The sequence below is a fragment of the Oncorhynchus keta genome, chromosome 2, assembly GCF_023373465.1.
Source record: "Oncorhynchus keta strain PuntledgeMale-10-30-2019 chromosome 2, Oket_V2, whole genome shotgun sequence".
NCBI lineage: Eukaryota > Metazoa > Chordata > Actinopteri > Salmoniformes > Salmonidae > Oncorhynchus > Oncorhynchus keta.
Genome location: NC_068422.1, coordinates 34,155,808 through 34,174,722, shown reverse-complemented (window position 1 = coordinate 34,174,722; position 18,915 = coordinate 34,155,808). Strand labels below are relative to the sequence as shown.

General features: G+C 40.1%; 2 protein-coding genes across 2 annotated transcripts; one reads left to right on the top strand and one right to left on the bottom strand.

Moving 5' to 3' along the window:
• The first annotated feature begins 11,619 nt into the window (after positions 1-11,619).
• Positions 11,620-13,930, top strand: LOC118399564 (2-aminoethanethiol dioxygenase-like). Its single transcript, XM_035795741.2, has one exon. It carries the CDS (start codon positions 11,909-11,911, stop codon positions 12,665-12,667), a length of 759 nt encoding a protein of 252 aa, XP_035651634.1. The 5' UTR covers positions 11,620-11,908; the 3' UTR covers positions 12,668-13,930.
• Positions 13,931-15,892: 1,962 nt separating this feature from the next.
• LOC118361238 (early growth response protein 2b-like) lies at positions 15,893-17,351 on the bottom strand (the record flags this gene model as incomplete). Its single annotated transcript, XM_035741008.2, has 1 exon — positions 15,893-17,351. A coding segment is annotated over one exon (735 nt), but the record flags the coding sequence as incomplete, so codon positions are not given.
• Positions 17,352-18,915: the final 1,564 nt, after the last annotated feature.

Below are 18,915 nucleotides of genomic sequence, written 5' to 3'. Positions count from 1 at the left end.
CAATAAAAGCCTTTGACACTTATGAAATGCTTGTAATTATACTTCAGTGTTCCATAGTAACATCTGACAAAAATATCTAAAGACCGTGAAGCAGCAAACTTTGTGGAAATTGATATTTGTGTCATTCTCAACTTTTGGCCACGACTGTACAATGCATAGAGGGCCCTGTTACCAAAATTGGTTAACGGAATGCTTATACAGTACTTTGAATCAGATTTTAATTATTTTATGTGTGTGCTTCAAGTGCGTTTTTGTCGCAGGTATTCAGTTCACTGCCTTTGTCTGTCTTTGCATTGTGGAAGTAATTGGACTTAGATGCATGAGGTGCATAGCTTTTGTGAGAGCATGCTCCTTTATATAGCAAATACAATGTGTTAAAATGATGTAACTTGTAGTTTTGTAGCGGAGCGAGGTATGTTTTAATGGTAGCAGAGTTGCATAATTGAGCAAAAGAGCACTTTGGGGCTTATGGGTTTCGTCAGGACATTGTTAACACTGGACAATCAGAAAGAGAGAGGAGGATTAAGGTGTTGATGTGACCAGAGATAAAGTTAGTTTAATTATGTGTTACTCTTATATCTACAAGTTTAGTCTCCCTGGTTTATGTTTGTAGGTGGGGTTTATTTGCAAGAATAACCTCTTGTTTTGTGCCTTCACTTGAAACACTGTAGTCTGTATAACACTGTGCAAAATGCAATACTGTGAACAATTATACTACTTTTGTTTAAACTTGCTGACCTGTGTGACATGAGTAAAGAACAAAATACAAAAAATCTCATTTTTTGTTTCATCATTCAAATCCAGATGTAAAAATAACCTGTGTACATATGTGCATGGAGAGAACAATATTTTGTTTTTGTAGTGTGTATTTATTGCTGTCTTTTTCAGTCATTTTTTTGTGACATTTAGAGACTTGCATTATTGATGGTTGTATATTAAGCTACTTCTACTGAACTTCAAACACCATATTACTCTACATTAGTGAAGTACTTAACTTAAAGTTTGATTATTCACAAATGTGTATAGTGGACATTTGAAATCCTTAATCTGTCATGCATATTTGTGAGTAGGGTTGACAATGGAGAGGACAGGCTTGTCTTTTTGAGAATGAATGGGTTGCTCTCATCTCACTTTAACAGTGCGTCAGAGTTCTGTTCATTTGACGTCAGCCCTTTATCTAGTGCCCTTTCATATCCGGTGAGTAGTTGGAGCTTTGGTCAACCACTACTTGACCAAAGGTAGTGAGAGGTCACTAACTTATTTAATAATTCATTAAAAACATGAAATGAATGTATTAGACCTTTATGGCAATTTATCAGAACGTATTTGGGAATATATAATACTGTAGCCTATAACGCACACGTGCCACAAAAAAGTGCAATACTCACTGATGGCCACTCAGTGTCTCCCCTGCTACAGTTATAATAATGTGTCACTTTGGATAGACTGGATTTTCCATCTGTAGATGCTCTATATAGTTTGTTGATAGTATGACCATCTGTTGATAAGCAACTGCTTGCTAGGAGTAGGTTTATAATAATAGTAAGGTTTAGGGTTAGAGATAGTTACACTGAACAAAAAATATAAACAACATGCAACAATTTCAAAGATTTTACTGAGTTACAGTTCATGTAAGGAAATCAGTCTGTTGAAATGATTTCATTAGGCCTTAATCTATGGAATTTACAGTGCCTTGCGAAAGTATTCGGCCCCCTTGAACTTTGCGACCTTTTGCCACATTTCAGGCTTCAAACATAAAGATATAAAACTGTATTTTTTGTGAAGAATCAACAACAGGTGTGGGACACAATCATGAAGTGGAACGACATTTATTGGATATTAACTTTTTTAACAAATCAAAAACTGAAAAATTGGTCGTGCAAAATTATTCAGCCCCTTTACTTTCAGTACAGCAAACTCTCTCCAGAAGTTCAGTGAGGATCTCTGAATGATCCAATGTTGACCTAAATGACTAATGATGATAAATACAATCCACCTGTGTGTAATCAAGTCTCCGTATAAATGCACCTGCACTGTGATAGTCTCAGAGGTCCGTTAAAAGCGCAGAGAGCATCATGAAGAACAAGGAACACACCAGGCAGGTCCGAGATACTGTTGTGAAGAAGTTTAAAGCCAGATTTGGATACAAAAAGATTTCCCAAGCTTTAAACATCCCAAGGAGCACTGTGCAAGCGATAATATTGAAATGGAAGGAGTATCAGACCACTGCAAATCTACCAAGACCTGGCCGTCCCTCTAAACTTTCAGCTCATACAAGGAGAAGACTGATCAGAGATGCAGCCAAGAGGCCCATGATCACTCTGGATGAACTGCAGAGATCTACAGCTGAGGTGGGAGACTCTGTCCATAGGACAACAATCAGTCGTATATTGCACAAATCTGGCCTTTATGGAAGAGTGGCAAGAAGAAAGCCATTTCTTAAAGATATCCATAAAAAGTGTTGTTTAAAGTTTGCCACAAGCCACCTGTGAGACACACCAAACATGTGGAAGAAGGTGCTCTGGTCAGATGAAACCAAAATTGAACTGTTTGGCAACAATGCAAAACGTTATGTTTGGCATAAAAGCATCACCCTGAACACACCATCCCCACTGTCAAACATGGTGGTGGCAGCATCATGGTTTGGGCCTGCTTTTCTTCAGCAGGTACAGGGAAGATGGTTAAAATTGATGGGAAGATGGATGGAGCCAAATACAGGACCATTCTGGAAGAAAACCTGATGGAGTCTGCAAAAGACCTGAGACTGGGACGGAGATTTGTCTTCCAACAAGACAATGATCCAAAACATAAAGCAAAATCTACAATGGAATGGTTCAAAAATAAACATATCCAGGTGTTAGAATGGCCAAGTCAAAGTCCAGACCTGAATCCAATCAAGAATCTGTGGAAAGAACTGAAAACTGCTGTTCACAAATGCTCTCCATCCAATCTCACTGAGCTCGAGCTGTTTTGCAAGGAGGAATGGGAAAAAATGTCAGTCTCTCGATGTGCAAAACTGATAGAGACATACCCCAAGTGACTTACAGCTGTAATCGCAGCAAAAGGTGGCGCTACAAAGTATTAACTTAAGGGGGCTGAATCATTTTGCACGCCCAATTTTTCAGTTTTTGATTTGTTAAAAAAGTTTGAAATATCCAATAAATGTCGTTCCCACTTCATGATTGTGTCCCACTTGTTGTTGATTCTTCACAAAAAAATACAGTTTTATATCTTTATGTTTGAAGCCTGAAATGTGGCAAAAGGTCGCAAAGTTCAAGGGGGCCGAATACTTTCGCAAGGCACTGTACATGACTGGGAGTACAGATATGCATGTTTTTTTTACGGTATGGGTGTGGATCAGAAAAACAGTCTGTATCTGGTGTGACCACCAGCGCGCCTCATGCAGCGCCCCACATCTCTTTCGCTATAGAGTTAATCAGGCTGTTGATTGTGGCCTATGGAATGTTATCCCACTCCTTTTCAATGGCTGTGCAAGTTGCTGGATATTGTCGGGAACTGGAACACGCTGTTGTACTCATCGATCCAGAGCATCCGAAACGTGCTCAATGGGTAGCATGTCTGCTGAGTGTGCAGGCCATGGAAGAACTGGGAAATTTTCAGCTTCTAGGAATTGTTTATAGATCTTTAAGACATGGGGCTGTGCATTATCATGCTGAAACATGAGGTGATAGCGGTGAATAAAAGGCATGACAATGGGCCTCAAGATCTCGTTACCGTATCTCTGTGCATTCAAATTGATAAAATGAAATTGTGTTCATTGTCCGTAGCTTATGCCTGCCCATACCATAACCCCACCTCCGCCATGGGGCACTCTGTTCATAACGTTGACATCAGCAAACCACTCGCCACACGACGCCATACACCTACTTGATACACACACACACACTACATGTTAATGTTTTTAAATGTATGTAAATTGCCTTTTGTCTGTAATGTCTTTTTCGTTATGCGTCGGACACCAGTAAGACAAGATGTCGCCATTGGCGTCGGCTAATGGGGATCCTAATGAATCAAATCATACCATCATCTGCCAGGTATAATTGAAACCAGGGTTCATCTGTGAAGAACACACTTCTCCAGTGGCCATTGAAGGTGAGCATTTGCCCACTGAAGTCAATTAAGATGCCGAACTGCAGTCAGGTCAAGACTAGAGGTCGACCGATTAATCGGAATGGCCGATTAATTAGGGCCGATTAAAAATATATATTTTTAAATTGCACCTTTATTTAACTAGGCAAGTCAGTTAACACGTTCTTATTTTCAATGAAGGCCTAGGAACGGCGGGTTAACTGCCTTGTTCAAGGGCAGAATGACAGATTTTTACCTTGTCAGCTCAGGGATTCAATCTTGCAACTTTACGGTTAAGTAGTCCAACGCTCTAACCACCTGCCTCACGAGGAGCCTGCCTGTTACGCGAATGCAGTAAGAAGCCAAGGTAAGTTGCTAGCTAGCATTAAACTTATCTTATAAAACACAATCAATCAGAAGTATATATTTTTAAACCTGCATATTTAGCTAAAAGAAATCCAGGTTAGCAGGCCATATTAACCAGGTGAAATTGTGTCACTTCTCTTGCATTCATTGCACGCAGATTAAAGGTATATGCAACAGTTTGGGCCGCCTGGCTCATTGCGAACTAATTTGCCAGAATTTTACGTAATTATGACTTAACATTGAAGGTTGTGCAATGTAACAGGAATATTTAGACTTATGGATGCCACCCGTTAGATAAAATACCGAACGTTTCCTTATTTCACTGAAAAATAAACGTTTTGTTTTCGAAATGATAGTTTCCGGATTCAACCATATTAATGACCAAAGGCTCGTATTTCTATGTGTCATTATGTTATAATTAAGTATATGATTTGATAGAGCAGTCGGACTGAGCAATGGTAGCAGGCTCGTAAGCACTCATTCAAACAGCACTTTCGTGCGTTTTGCCAGCAGCTCTTCACAATGCTTTAAGCATTGCGCTGTTTATGACCTCAATCCTATCAACTCTCGAGATTAGGCTGGTGTAACCGATGTGAAATGGCTAGCTAGTTAGCGGGGTGCGCGCTCATAGAGCTTCAAACATCACTCGCTCTGAGATTTGGAGTAGTTGTTCCCCCTAGCTCTGCATGGGTAACGCTGCTTCGAGGGTGGCTGTTGTCGATGTGTTCCTGGTTCGAGCCCAGGTAGTGGCGAGGAGAGGGACGGAAGCTATACTGTTACACTGGCAATATTAAGTGCCTATAAATTCATCCAATAGTCAAAGGTATATGAAATACAAATCGTATAGAGAGAAATAGTCCTATAATAACTACAACCTAAAACTTATTACCTGGGAATATTGAAGACTCATGTTAAAAGGAACCACCAGCTGTCATATGTTCTCATGTTATGAGCAAGGAACTTAAACATTAGCTTTCTTACATGGCACATATTGCACTTTTTCTTCTCCAACACTTTGTTTTTGCATTATTTAAACCAAATTGAACATGTTTCATTATTTATTTGAGGCGAAATTGATTTTATTGATGTATTATATTAAGTTAAAATAAGTGTTCATTCAGTATTGTTGTAATTGTCATTATTACAAATAAAGAAATAAACAAGATTGTCCGTTTAATCGGTATCAGCTTTTTTTGGTCCTCCAGTAATCGGTATCGGTGTTGAAAAATCATAATCGGTCGACCTCTAGTCAAGACCCTGATGAGGATGGCGAGCACGCAGATAAGCTTCCCTGAGATAGTTACTGACAGTTTGTGTAGAAATTCTTAGGTTGTGTAAACCCACAGTTTCATCAGCTGTCTGAGTGGCTGGTCTCAGACGATCACGCAGGTGAAGAAGCTGGATGTGGGATGGTGTGGTCACACGCGGTCTGCGGTTATGAGGCCGGTTGAACATACTGCCAAATTAACATTACATTCTCTGACATTAGCTCTGGTGGACATTCCTGCAGTCAGCATGCCAATTGCTTGCTTCATCAAAACTTTAGAGATTTGTGGCATTGTGTTGTGTGACAAAACTGAACATTTTAGATGGGCCTTTAATTGTCCCCAGCACAAGATGCACCTGTGTAATGATCATGCTGTTTAATCAGCTTCTTGATATGCCACACCTGTCAGGTGGATTAATTATCTTGGCAAAGGAGAATGCTCACGAACAGGGATGTAAACAGAAATAAGCTTTTTGTGCGTATAGGAACATTTCTGGGATCTTTTATTTCAGCTCATAAAACATGGGACCAACACTTTACATGTTGCATTTATATTTTTGTTCAGTGTAGTTGAAATGTTACCGATAGTCTGTAGAGCATCTACAGATGGACTGTCCAAATAAAGTGTTACTGACTGTAAATTATAATAATAATAATATATGAAAAATATATATCCATCCCCCATAAAATAATACAACATGCACTGTAGTTGTTACACTGTAATTGCAATACTGCCAACATTGCCAGAACATAATCAGATGCATGGTAGACAAGTCCTTTGTAGACTTTTGCTATTTGATTAATCTCTGTCTACACTGTCTCCAAATGTACCCTTGAATTCTGTTTAATTATTGATCCATTAACAAAACTGCATTTTGAATGAGACTCTTATGAGGGGCTGCCTTGTACCTCTGGGTAGCAATGGGTGAGAGAGTCCCCTCTCCTTTCTCTCAGTTCCTATGAAAAGGTTGCCAAGTTCAAACATCTCATAATCAACAAAAGTGTTGTGGATGGGTTAGGGCTGTTCCTGACTAAAAACAATACTGGTCGACCAAGAGTCCGACCAATTCGATTTTAAAATGTTGCTGCTGGCCTTCACAGATTCTGCCTTTATGTTCCCGAAGTTGCCGGTTATAGGCTACATCAGGGGTCGGCAAACCTTTTCCATTTGGAGTGCCAATTTATCTTACAATTTCTACCGATCTGTGTGCCAGTTAGGATTTTCATATGCACATTTGATTTTATAATCAAGTTTTCACATCTCAAAATCATTGTCATGAGATTAATACAAATTATATCTAAATCTAAATGAAAATAATACAAATCTAAAAGTAACTTCTATTGCCATCGCCAACTAGTCAAAATAGCCTACATAAAGCCAACAAATAAAAACATTGCAGCCTGCAGGTAGAAAATATCCAGATAAAAATGAATCACATTGGTTACTCATGGCCTGTCTGCAGAAACTTGAAACATTGTATCAACTATCAACTTGGTGCAGCCCAAAGCTTGTGCTAACAAACTTACAACATTGTATAAAATATTCTGGACCAGCAGGAAACAGCAGTTTCCTGACACCAGTGAGCTCTGGACAGACACAGCTGTATTTGTGCAAGGGATAAGAAGTAATCAGGTAGGCCTATTTTATGATGTTTCCACCAGATCAGAGCATTACATATTATTTCCTTTCATGCCAAGTGGTTATCAAAGGGAGAGAGCTGGAAAGATTTTTCAAATAGGCTACATTGAGGAACTATTGTCATTCTCAATGGATGTAAAAACAGACTTTGTTCACTTGCTGTTTGATTTGATTTGTTTGAGGTGAATGAAAAAATTACTTTGAGAAGCTCCACAGCTCATTAGTGGTGTTGAGTTAAGACAATCAGAAATACTATCAGATCCCCAAATGGGCACATTTATAAGCCTACATTTGCGCGCAGGCCAGGAAGCCTAGGCCTAATTCAATGCATAATTAGATGTGCCTCCTTACTCAACATTGTCAGGATCACTCCAAACTAAACACAATGAATAAATTGACAACTTGTAAATGGAATGAAATAGCCCCAAACTTGTTTCGCACAAGCGTAGCCTAGGTTGTGAGCTATGCAAACAACGTGTCCACTCTGACAATAAGAACTGTAAAACACTGTAATAATAACATATTTAATTCATTAATAACAGAAATTATGGAAGCCAAACAAACATTGTAGATGAGAAATTATATGAATTAACAGTAAATATACTACTGGTGATACTGGTGTGCCATCCCCGTGGCCTCCGCAATGGATTAGTCCACTGAGACAGGCGTCAATCAAAATGTGCCATAAAATTTTTTTTTTTTTTTAAACTGCTCAATTTAAAAAATGATCGGTCGACCAACAGCCTATTGACCAAACAATTGACCAGTCGACTAAATTGGGTCAGCCCTAGGATGGATCATGGTAAAGATAAAGAAAGTTTGCAATTGTCCAGGCAGGAAGTTTAGAGTGAGATCTTTGTGGATTGCTGTAGGATTGCTGTAGAATAAATGAATGATATTATCATCCTAGACTTCCACACTGGATTTGTCATTGAAATCTACTGTTTGGAAAATGACATCTGAAAACAGGTTTGTTCTCAACACAATACACAACACTGATCTCGTAGAGATAAGCAGTAATGACACTTTGTGTTATCATTAAAAGGATGTGTACATTTGTTAATTGTTGCATCATGGATGCAGTTGCTTCTTGGCTGATGTCAATATTTCCCTATGCATCGGCTGGCTGATTACTTACCAAACACCAGTGATGCCACAATGCAAATTTTTGTATAATGCCCCCCCCTACCCACACACACACAACACACACAAATGATGTACCGACACATTGGCTAACTGTAACTAATATAACATTCCCAAAGATAAATAATGTTGATTGACAGGAATAAGATATAAATAGGTTATGTTTCTGCACATTGCTTGACAAAAGTAAGTTGTGGTGCCATAATATGTGCCATTTATCACTGGACCTTTACAGTCTTGAATACCACATGCCTGCTGTTGACATCAACTCTACTCTGCTTCATACTGGGACTTGAATTGTGTACATGTCCCGTCTCCGCTGCGACTCTTGTAGTCCATTTGGAAGTGATAATCCAAAGATCCTCCACTCTGCTTTAGAATCTTCATCTTTGATATAGACAACACCTCACCATACATTATGATTCAAAAAGCTGCATTACAATGTAATAATACTGCATGTAGCATGTTTTTATCTTTCCTTGAGAAGATAAACAAATCTCAACAGGTTGACCTGAATTTGGGTGCCCAGCCACATAACTATTTAAATCAGTATCTCTTTGGCTCTGTATTGATCATTTTATCTATACTGTATGGCTCCTTGAATATAGCATTCATAAAGCCACCTTGGTTAAGATATTAATTACCTGTTAAATCATAACTTTTCACCCAGCAACACAAACTCAAACTGACAATATGAAATCTAGCATATGAAGTCAGTGGGCCCAGGCTTGGCCAGAGAGAATGTTTGAAGATTCCCCTGCCAGAGATAATAAACTTCTCAAAGGAGAAACAGGGCCCATTATCAACAGAACCCAAGTCCTCTGAGTCCCCTGTTCACAGTGCAGGGACCCTATGTCGATAGGAAACAAGCAGAGAGGATGGGCTGTTAGTGGATGGGGGCCATGAGGCCCTGCACTTGCAAGCCAATGCCTAAGCTCACTCTTCTCCCCGCCACCCTCTCTCTATTCCTCTTTTTATCCCTGAAAGGCCAGCTAGAATCAAAGGCTCCAGCCAGAACCTTTGTTTTCCTTGGAAGCTGTGTAAATACATTGTGGCTTTATGAAACCAGTGAGCTAGATTCTTAAACTTGAAACGACATCAGTGATGCCAAATATGACTTTTTTTAATGTTTCTCTGTTGACAGAATGATATGCATGCAACATTTTGGGACCCTTTACCCTAGAATATTTTGTTATCAATTAGTTGTTTTTAATTTGGTGTATCCACAATTGATACGCTCCATATAAAGTGTGGTGACAGGAGACAGAAAACCGATGTTACTCTAGTTGGGAGGACCAACTGTTTAGTAATAAAGATTATAAGCAGAGGTAAAAAAATTAAATTTTAAAAAGACTGTGTTAGCTAGCCGTTAGCCACTCCTTATGGATCCCTAGGGATAAGATTGCATGTGGGGGGACTGTACAACAGCCTTGCTTCCTGCAAATACCCAGCGGAGTGTCGGGAGAGCACACAATGACTCTGGGTTGAGAGACCCGACAACTCTAAGCATATTATATCCATCATGACCTTGAGAGTGATTCTGGAAAACATAAATCCTGTTTACTGGCCATGCGTAGCATTCGATGTGAAGAATTTGGTGGGGGGGAATAGGCTTGTCTTGCCTAGCTCCAAAGCACAGTGGATATCCGTTTTAAGATCAAACCCAAAATATTTCTATGTAATTTAACTGCAACAATGCCCTGTTACCATACTGCTGTTTCACAAGAAATCAAGCTGACTCCCTGAGTAATGGAGGAGTGCTCTACAGCTCATTGCAGGCCCAGCAGCATACAAACTCCATGATGTTTTGAAAGATACTACTGCTGCTCTCGAGGAATTTCTAAGACACAGTGATAAATATACAAGTGGTTTGTGGGGTTTGCTGGTGAACCAAGGCCACAAATAAACAGCTTCTTGCAGATAAAAATCTTGTTTGTTTTGTTTCGACAGAAGCACCACAATAGAATTAAGGAGGCAGGACAGAGTCCTCTTGCTTTAGCTATGCTTCTTGCTAAGCTTTACTTTCAATTTAGCTCCAGAGTTTCCACCTGCTTTCATCCAGTTGTGTCTCACATGAACCCACCCAATTAATCAAGTTTGCAAAACACATTTATAAATGTGGTTAGGCTATGCCTCAAATTATCTGTAGCAGAAATACACTTTACCGGGAGCCAAGAATAAGAGGAACAAAGGAATGGACGGGGGAGTTGGTGTCATTTCCTGCACGTGTGTGTGTGTGTGTGTGTGTGTGTGTGTGTGTGTGTGTGTGTGTGTGTGATGATGGAGAAATGTGGGGAAAAAATAACAGAAAAACAACCTGATGAGGAACGATTACCAAATGTGGAACCATCTGTCACTCTTTTTAGATAACATGCTTAATAGCTTCCATATGACAGATCACTCATGATTCATTAATAATTTTTTGGTGGCCAAATTGTTCAAGGAAATTAGGCTGCCGTAACATACATTATTGAGATGGCAGGTAGCCTAGTGGTAAAGTGTGTTTAGAGCGTAACCGAAAGGTTGCTGGTTCGAATCATTGAGCTGACTCAGTGAAAAATTTGTAGTTGTACCCTTGAGCAAGGCACTTAACTCTTGTTGCTCTGGATAACAGTGTCAGCTAAATGACTCAACTTAAAATGTGCATTGGGCTTGCTGCTCAGTGAGATTGATAGACCCTCTTATGTCTCAGAGAAAATTCTACCATTCTTTCAAAGTCCTGCCATTATTTCAAACCTAATGCTGCTCTGCTTTTTCAATTGATAGAATAATAAACGAGTTTAGTCTTATATGGTAGGCCTACTCATAGTACACTGCTGCGCTCTGTATTGTCCAGAATCAGTAGACTCAAGTATGAAAAGGTCAACAACCTCACTGCTGTTCCTCTTCAAGGAGGTGAGGAATGGTATTTTGGTTAATGTAGTACATAAATAAATACGTTTATCATCTCTCACAATGATATGAAATGTAAGACTTGTAATTGAACATAGTATCAAAACAAATATTATACACATTTCATATGCTTTATATGTTTTATCTAATAACGATGTGTTTGGGTGAAGATTAATACCAACAGTACATTATTAAACCACATTTCCCACAATGCCCCGCGTCACGAACTGAAGCGTTTTCCTTTGCGGACGTGTGTGAAAGATATCCGTAAATGGGGAGTTGGAGAGAAATTTGATGTTGTGTCATACAGAGTACCCCTTACTTAAAATTGCATTCGACTTTCTATTTTTGTGTCAAGTTGGAATATATATTTCACCAGGTGTAATCAATCATTCTCACCGAGAGAGGGACAGGCAGGATCAACGGCAGCTGTGCTTGAAGCCCAGCCTGCAAAACGCTAGCTAGCAAGCACGAGGCTGTGTGGAATTACAGAACAGTACTTCACGGGCTTAATGATGCCTCGCGACAACATGACCTCCCTCGTTCAGAAAATTGGTAGACAGGCGCTTGTAACATTTAGAAACCCATCTTTGGTAGGTGATAAAGCGTTTCTGGATAATCAAGGTAAACTCCAAACCCTCATGACCGAAATCAGAGCTGCGGATCTGAAGATTGCTCCAAGGAAAGTTGACTGCGCGTCTACACCTCTGCCACACAACCCCCCGGTCACATACATGCACATATGCGAGACAGACCAATTCAGCATGGGGGTGTTTCTGCTGAAGAGCGGTGCTTCCATCCCCTTGCACGACCACCCGGGAATGTACGGCATGTTAAAAGTTATGTATGGCAAGGTCAGGATCACCTGTTTTGACAGGTTGGACAAATCCACTAACGTGGCCAGTGACACGCAATTCAAGCCTCCGCTGCTACCTTTCCAGAGAGATACGCTGAGGAGGTCAATACTCCGGTCGGTCGGTGAGTTTACAGAAGAGAGTGGCCCGTGTATTTTGACCCCTGACCGAGACAACCTTCATCAAATCGACGCAGTCGATGGACCCACTGCTTTCCTCGATATTCTGGCACCACCATATGATCCAGATGACGGTAGAGACTGTCATTATTACAAAGTTCTGGAGTCTGCCTCGGACTCGGAGGACAAAAAGGCTGAGGCTCAGGGGCAAAAGGAAGTTTGGCTCATGGAAGTACTGCAACCTTCTGATTTTTGGTGTGGTGGTGAACCTTACCCCGGCCCTGAAGTCGATATCTGAAGCGCACTATGAACGCTGAATTGATGTGAACCATTGATTCTCAGGGCTGTGTCACAACATGGTATAAATGTATGATTGTCATAATTCCTACAATGATGGATTATTATGGAATGGATATATCACTGTCACTGTGGTGTGTAATGGGAAAACATGTTGTGTGAACTAAAAGCACTTATACTAAAGTTGGACAAATGCTCACAATTGTCTCTTCAGTTTGGGGGTTGGCCAGTCAATGCATTTAGCCTGTAATGAAAGTAGTCACTCAGTTGATAAATTGTGATCTTTGTACATCATCTCTAATGTATTTGAAATTACACCAAGTTTATCATGTCTTGAAATGAACTGAAACCATACATTAAACATAACATTTCTAAGAAGAACAATATTGAGGGACTCAAGAATTCACTAAATGGGGTATGCTGTAATACACAATGAATTGGTATATACAACCTGAAACTAATACCTGATGAATCGTGTAAGTGTTCCTTACAAGCCGGAATGTTGAATCAAGTAACATTTACAATTATTCTACCAGTTGTCTGTGGTTTATTCTTTGGCTGCTCTAAATTTGAAACCAAATATCCGAAGGAATGTTTTTTTTTACCCAACTTGTTAAAGAGCTGGAAGGTATATTGTTCAGTTCTGGGCACTGAGATAAAAATAGTTTATATTGAATTTTACATTTGATTTAGTCAATAGCTGTTGAACCAAGCATGCCATGATAATGAACATTATATTCTGAATCAGGAAGATGGAGAACAATCCACACCTTTGTGAGATTTGTATTCATTTATATTTTTATATTCAGATTTCAATCCTTCAACAACAAAAATACAGTGTGCAATGTCCTCCATCCTCCCCTGATTCATAATATACAATTTTCATTGCCTAACTTTACCTCTATGCCAAACGAAACCATATACCAACTGGCTCTCTAAAAAGAATGGTTAAGCAACTGAAAGACAAACCTAACAGAGAAGCAGTAGAGTACGTTTAAATGTAATTTTATTCAACATTCTGGCTTCTATGGAACATTTACATGATTCTGAAGTCATTACTTTCAAGTTGTATACACCAATTGTGTATTACAGCCTGAATTAATCAGACTTTACAAATGAAAAAAGTCATTTACTATAGGTATGTTTTGATTGGATCAAACTACATTCTTTGAGATCATCCCATGGGACATGGGTTACTGAATAATTTTCTTAAACATTGCTTAGTTAATCGAACTTCACCAATTAAACTTAATCCCCATAATAACTTTGCTTGCCTCATCAATTTGGTAATTTAGCTCATATTTGGCAGAGTGCTATTGAGTTCATTGCTTGCGGTTTAGGGGCCTCTTGTGGACATACTGAGTATTACCTGAGAAGGACAATGTGACTAGTAGAATACTGTATACAGTATAGGCCTCCCTTGACCTAAACTCGGCAAAAAAGAAACGTCCCTATTTCAGGACCCTGTCTTTCAAAAAATAATTCGTAAAAATCCAAATAACTTCACAGATCTTCATTGTAAAGGGTTTAAACACTGTTTCCCATGCTTATTCATTGAACCACACACAATTAATGAACATGCAACTGTGGAATGGTCGTTAAGACACAAACAGCTTACAGATGGTAGGCAATTAAGGTCACAGTTATAAAAACTTAGGACACTAAAAAGGCTTTTCTACTGACTGAAAATCACCCAAATAAAGATGCCCAGGATCCCTGCTCATCTGTGTGAACGTGCCTTAGGCATGCTGCACGGAAGGATGAGGACTGCAGATGTGGTCAGGGCAATATATTGCAATGTCCGTACTGTGAGACGCCTAAGACAGCGCTGCAGGGAGACAGGACGGACAGCTGATCATCCTCGCAGTGGCAGACCACGTGTAACAACACCTGCACAGGATCGGTACATCCGAGCATCACACCTGCGGTACAGGTACAGGATGGCAACAACAATTGTAATTGCCAGAGTTACACCAGGAACGCACAATCACTCCCATCATTGCTCAGACTGTCCGCAATAGGCTGAGAGAGGCTGGATGGAGAGCTTGTAGGCCTGTTGTAAGGCAGGACCTCACCAGTTATCACCAGCAACAACGTCACCTATGGGCACAAACCCACCGTCACTGGACCAGACAGGACTGGCAAAAAGTGCTATTTGACGAGTCGCGGTTTTGTCTCACCAGGGGTGATGGTCAGATTCGCGTTTATCGTTGAAGGAATGAGCGTTACACCGAAGCCTGCAGTCTGGAGCGGGATCGAGGTGGAGGGTCCGTCGTGGTCTGGAGCAGTGTGTCACAGCATCATCGGACTGCCTGCAATGACAACAAGCTATCTCAACGCTGTGCATTACAGGGAAGACCTCCTCCCTCATGTGGTACCCTTCCTGCAGGCTCATCCTGACATGACCCTCCAGCATGACAATGCCACAAGCCATACTGCTCATTCTGTGCGTGATTTCCTGCAAGACAGGAATGTCAGTGTTCTGCCATGTCCAGCGAAAAGCCCGGATCTCAATCCCTTTGAGCACGTCTTGGACCTGTTGGATCAGAGGGTGAGGGCTAGGGCCATTCCCCCCAGAAATGTCCGGGAACTTGCAGGTGCCTTGGTGGAAGAGCGAGGTAACATCTCACAGCAAGAACGGGCAAATCTGGTGCAGTCCATGAGGAGAAATGCACTGCAGTACTTAATGCAGCTGGTGGCTATCCCCCCTTTGTGACCCCGCTTTGTTCAGGGACACATTTTTCCATTTTTGTTAGTCACATGTCTATGAATCTTGTTCAGTTTATGTCTCAGTTTTTGAATCTTGTTTATGTTCATACAAATATTTACACATGTTAAGTTTGCTGAAAATAAACACATTTGACAGTGAGAGGATGTTATTTTGTTGTTGCTGAGTTTATATACAATAGCCTATAGCCTACTTTCAAAGGACCAAAATAAGACAAAAATACATATTCTACAACACAAAGTGGATTTCATTGTTGTTTAAAATATTCAACCATGTCCTTTGCCCAGTAATTTAATTTGTACTAGGCTAATTAAGAATACATTTGTGGAACAATGCACAAGCACACTAACAAACAAGCAGTTTTCTTTATGCCAGCAACGTCAAAATATTCTACATTTATTGTAAGAAGCATCAAGTCAGTTAAATATCAATACTCAGTGTGTAAAACACACGTAAAATAAAAGTATCAAAGTTCTTCTCCTTTGTTATGTTCTGTAATGATCTTACATCTGAGAGGCGAAGTGGCATCAATTGTTTGTTACTCTGTCATCTTTATCCAACAAGTAACAGGAGATTTTTAAAAAGTTATCAAACAGCAGGTTAATCAATTCAGTTAATTATCTCTCTTGACAGACACTGTACAAAGCTTCCAGTTTTTGCACACATGGGAGTCAAGCCCCCACTCTCAGAATAGTGATGATATTCAGCAGAACAGAACAGACCTCTAGACTCTGTGATATTGGTCATTGCACTCCTTTCCAGCTAAAATGCAGGGATGCCCATCACAGTCTCATCTATTGTGGTATCATCTTTTTTTGAGCTGCTCTTTAAACACAGGCAAAAGAGAATCTACTTGCCGGCTGATTCCCTTTAGTATTGGCGTTGAATCTTACTCATTGCCTGCTAATCAGCATCTCTATGACTGGTTCCTAACCTGCTCTATTAAAACACGTTCTATCTTGAGCACTAGTGTTTGTACACATTTACAGTTAAGTTATGGCTAACTGGCTCTATGCCTAACGTCTATAATATACGCGTGATAGCCCTGTCCAATAATTATGTTATTCATTCAGCACCTTATATCCACATTCAGTAGTCGCCCAAGTTAACCATGTCTGCTAAATTCAGCGTGAATGTGATTTGGATGTTATACAATTATTTTTGGACTGCATGGAAACATTGTGGCTGAATGTTCAAACCAATTATGCCAGGGTCATTATGATTACTTTTTCTCTTTCTGTCTTAAGTGGATTTTCGTATGTCTCCTTCTTTCATCACTCCTGGCGAACTTTCTTCCACAGTGGTCACAAGAAAATGGTTTTTCTCCAGTGTGTGTGCGGATGTGCGTAGTGAGGTGGTCGCTGCGACTGAAACTGCGCATGCAGACCCGACATGGGAAGGGTTTGTGCCCTGTGTGGATTCTGACGTGTCTGCTCAGCTCGTCCGACCGAGAGAACCTCCTGTCGCAGCTCTCTGCCGGGCAAGGGTATGGTCGCTCATGGACAGGCGTTTTGCTCGAGCGGTTTGGATACTTTCTCGGCCTCGGTATTGGCCTCAGGGGTACATTTGGAGTGTTGTAGGGATTGGGTTGACAAGGGCCCTCTGCCGCAGGTCCCACACGTGTAAAATTCCTTATTGTGTTCAGAGGTGTCAGAGGTAGTGGAAGCCTCAGCGAGTTCAGTGAATATGGTAACACTTTCCTGTCAGGAAAAGCCTGCATGTCTCGTTGGCAATTTGGCTGGTAGAACCCGCTGTAGTCAGGCATGATGGTTAAGAGCGCACTGTCCACTGTCGACTTTGGTGACGTGTATGAGTGGGACGGCTGTTGGTAGGACATGGGGCAGGTCGAAGTTGCCAGGTAGGTTGATTGGTCCTGGTACATTTCCCTGCTACAAGAATAAGATGATGGAGCATACATGTGGTTTATATCATGTTGACTCTGCGCCATGGTGCAGCTCACGGTTCATGCGCAAAGGTGCTGTGGTTCAGGCGAGGGCGAGGCAGACACCGGGGAGGAAGCTGCTGTCGCTAAATCACAAACTACTTATTGAATCCCCTGGGATTCCGGTGTCCTTTTATGCAACAGGCTGAGTGCGCGGTGGCTGCGTAAAGTTGCTCTGGAAAGACAACTCGAAATTGTCCCTTTCTTCACTCAAACGATCACCTGCGGAGCAAAGAAAAAGTACTGTTAGATATGTGGCAAAAAAAATGTTTATCATGACTTTTACGCACGGGTTTTTCATTTTATGCATGGGTTTGCGTGCGGTTGAGCACAAATTTGTGGGTTTGTAATGGGTACGAATTAAGTTTCATGTCACATAGTGCTTTCTAAAAAATACATTGGTTTACTATAGCAGACAATGAATCTATTGGATTAATATTGACCAATAATTTGGATTATTCTCCTCAATTTACGATCATCTCAAATGACTAATAATGTATTTGAATACTGCCATTTCAGTAAAATTGATGAGAACACCTGGCTTCCCTTCCATTGGCTAGAGCAGCGAAATAGAAATGAATATTTTCTAAATAAGCTTTATCTAATTGGCTGTGCTGTTTCTACAATGACTCAACTTTTAACTCAGTTCCGTCTCTGGCAATGATACGGATATTTCCTCTTCCTTTGAGTAAATTCCCTCGTGAATGTCGTGTAAAAAAGAACACAGATTGGTACCCAAACTTTATCCATGGTTTTAGCTGTCATTTATTTTACCAAGAGTATGCGCTTCAAGCCTTTACGTGCCTTTACGCACTCAATATATAACCTTCAAATCCAGTGATGTATTCTCTGCCATAGCCTATGGTGTCGCCTACGCATGACAAATATAATATAATATCGTTGTATTATGAGGATTCAATATTGTAGTTTGAATTTGAAGGGAGTCTCTTAATAATGTCCCTTGACGTCACTGGCCATCCAAGGACTAGGTGATTTACAAACAGAAAACCACATTTTCGTATCCTACAAAAATAAATTGAACTGTATTTTAAGACGGTTAAATGCTCTACTAACAAAAAAGCTGTTAGAATTGTAAGTATATGCATGTCCCTTAAGGTCCTTGTGTAATTGTAATGTGATATTGTACCCCCTAGCTCGATTGTCCATTGTTTGTAATCTATGTATGCTTGTGTTCCCTCATGTGCTTCATGTATTGATTTGTTGTTAATAAAATTAAAAAATATATTTTTTTTTTAAATAAAAAAATAAAATAAAATAAAAAATTAAAACGGGGAAAAAGCCGGGCTAGGATTAGGCCTCAAACTTGATTACAACATCAAAGAACACTTGTCAATTAATTTAAAAAACACATGACAAATTCGTTTTCTTTTTGCATGGTATTTGTTAGCCTGGTTCAGTTGAGTAAATATTACCATGTAAAGTTTATTTCCCATTTTATTGTCTATATAATAATCGGCATGCTGACAACAGTTTACAGGAACTCTGGTATCACTTCACCAAAAATGGATTCAACTGGTGTAATAGATGACACCCACTTTCTACTGATATTAAATACATC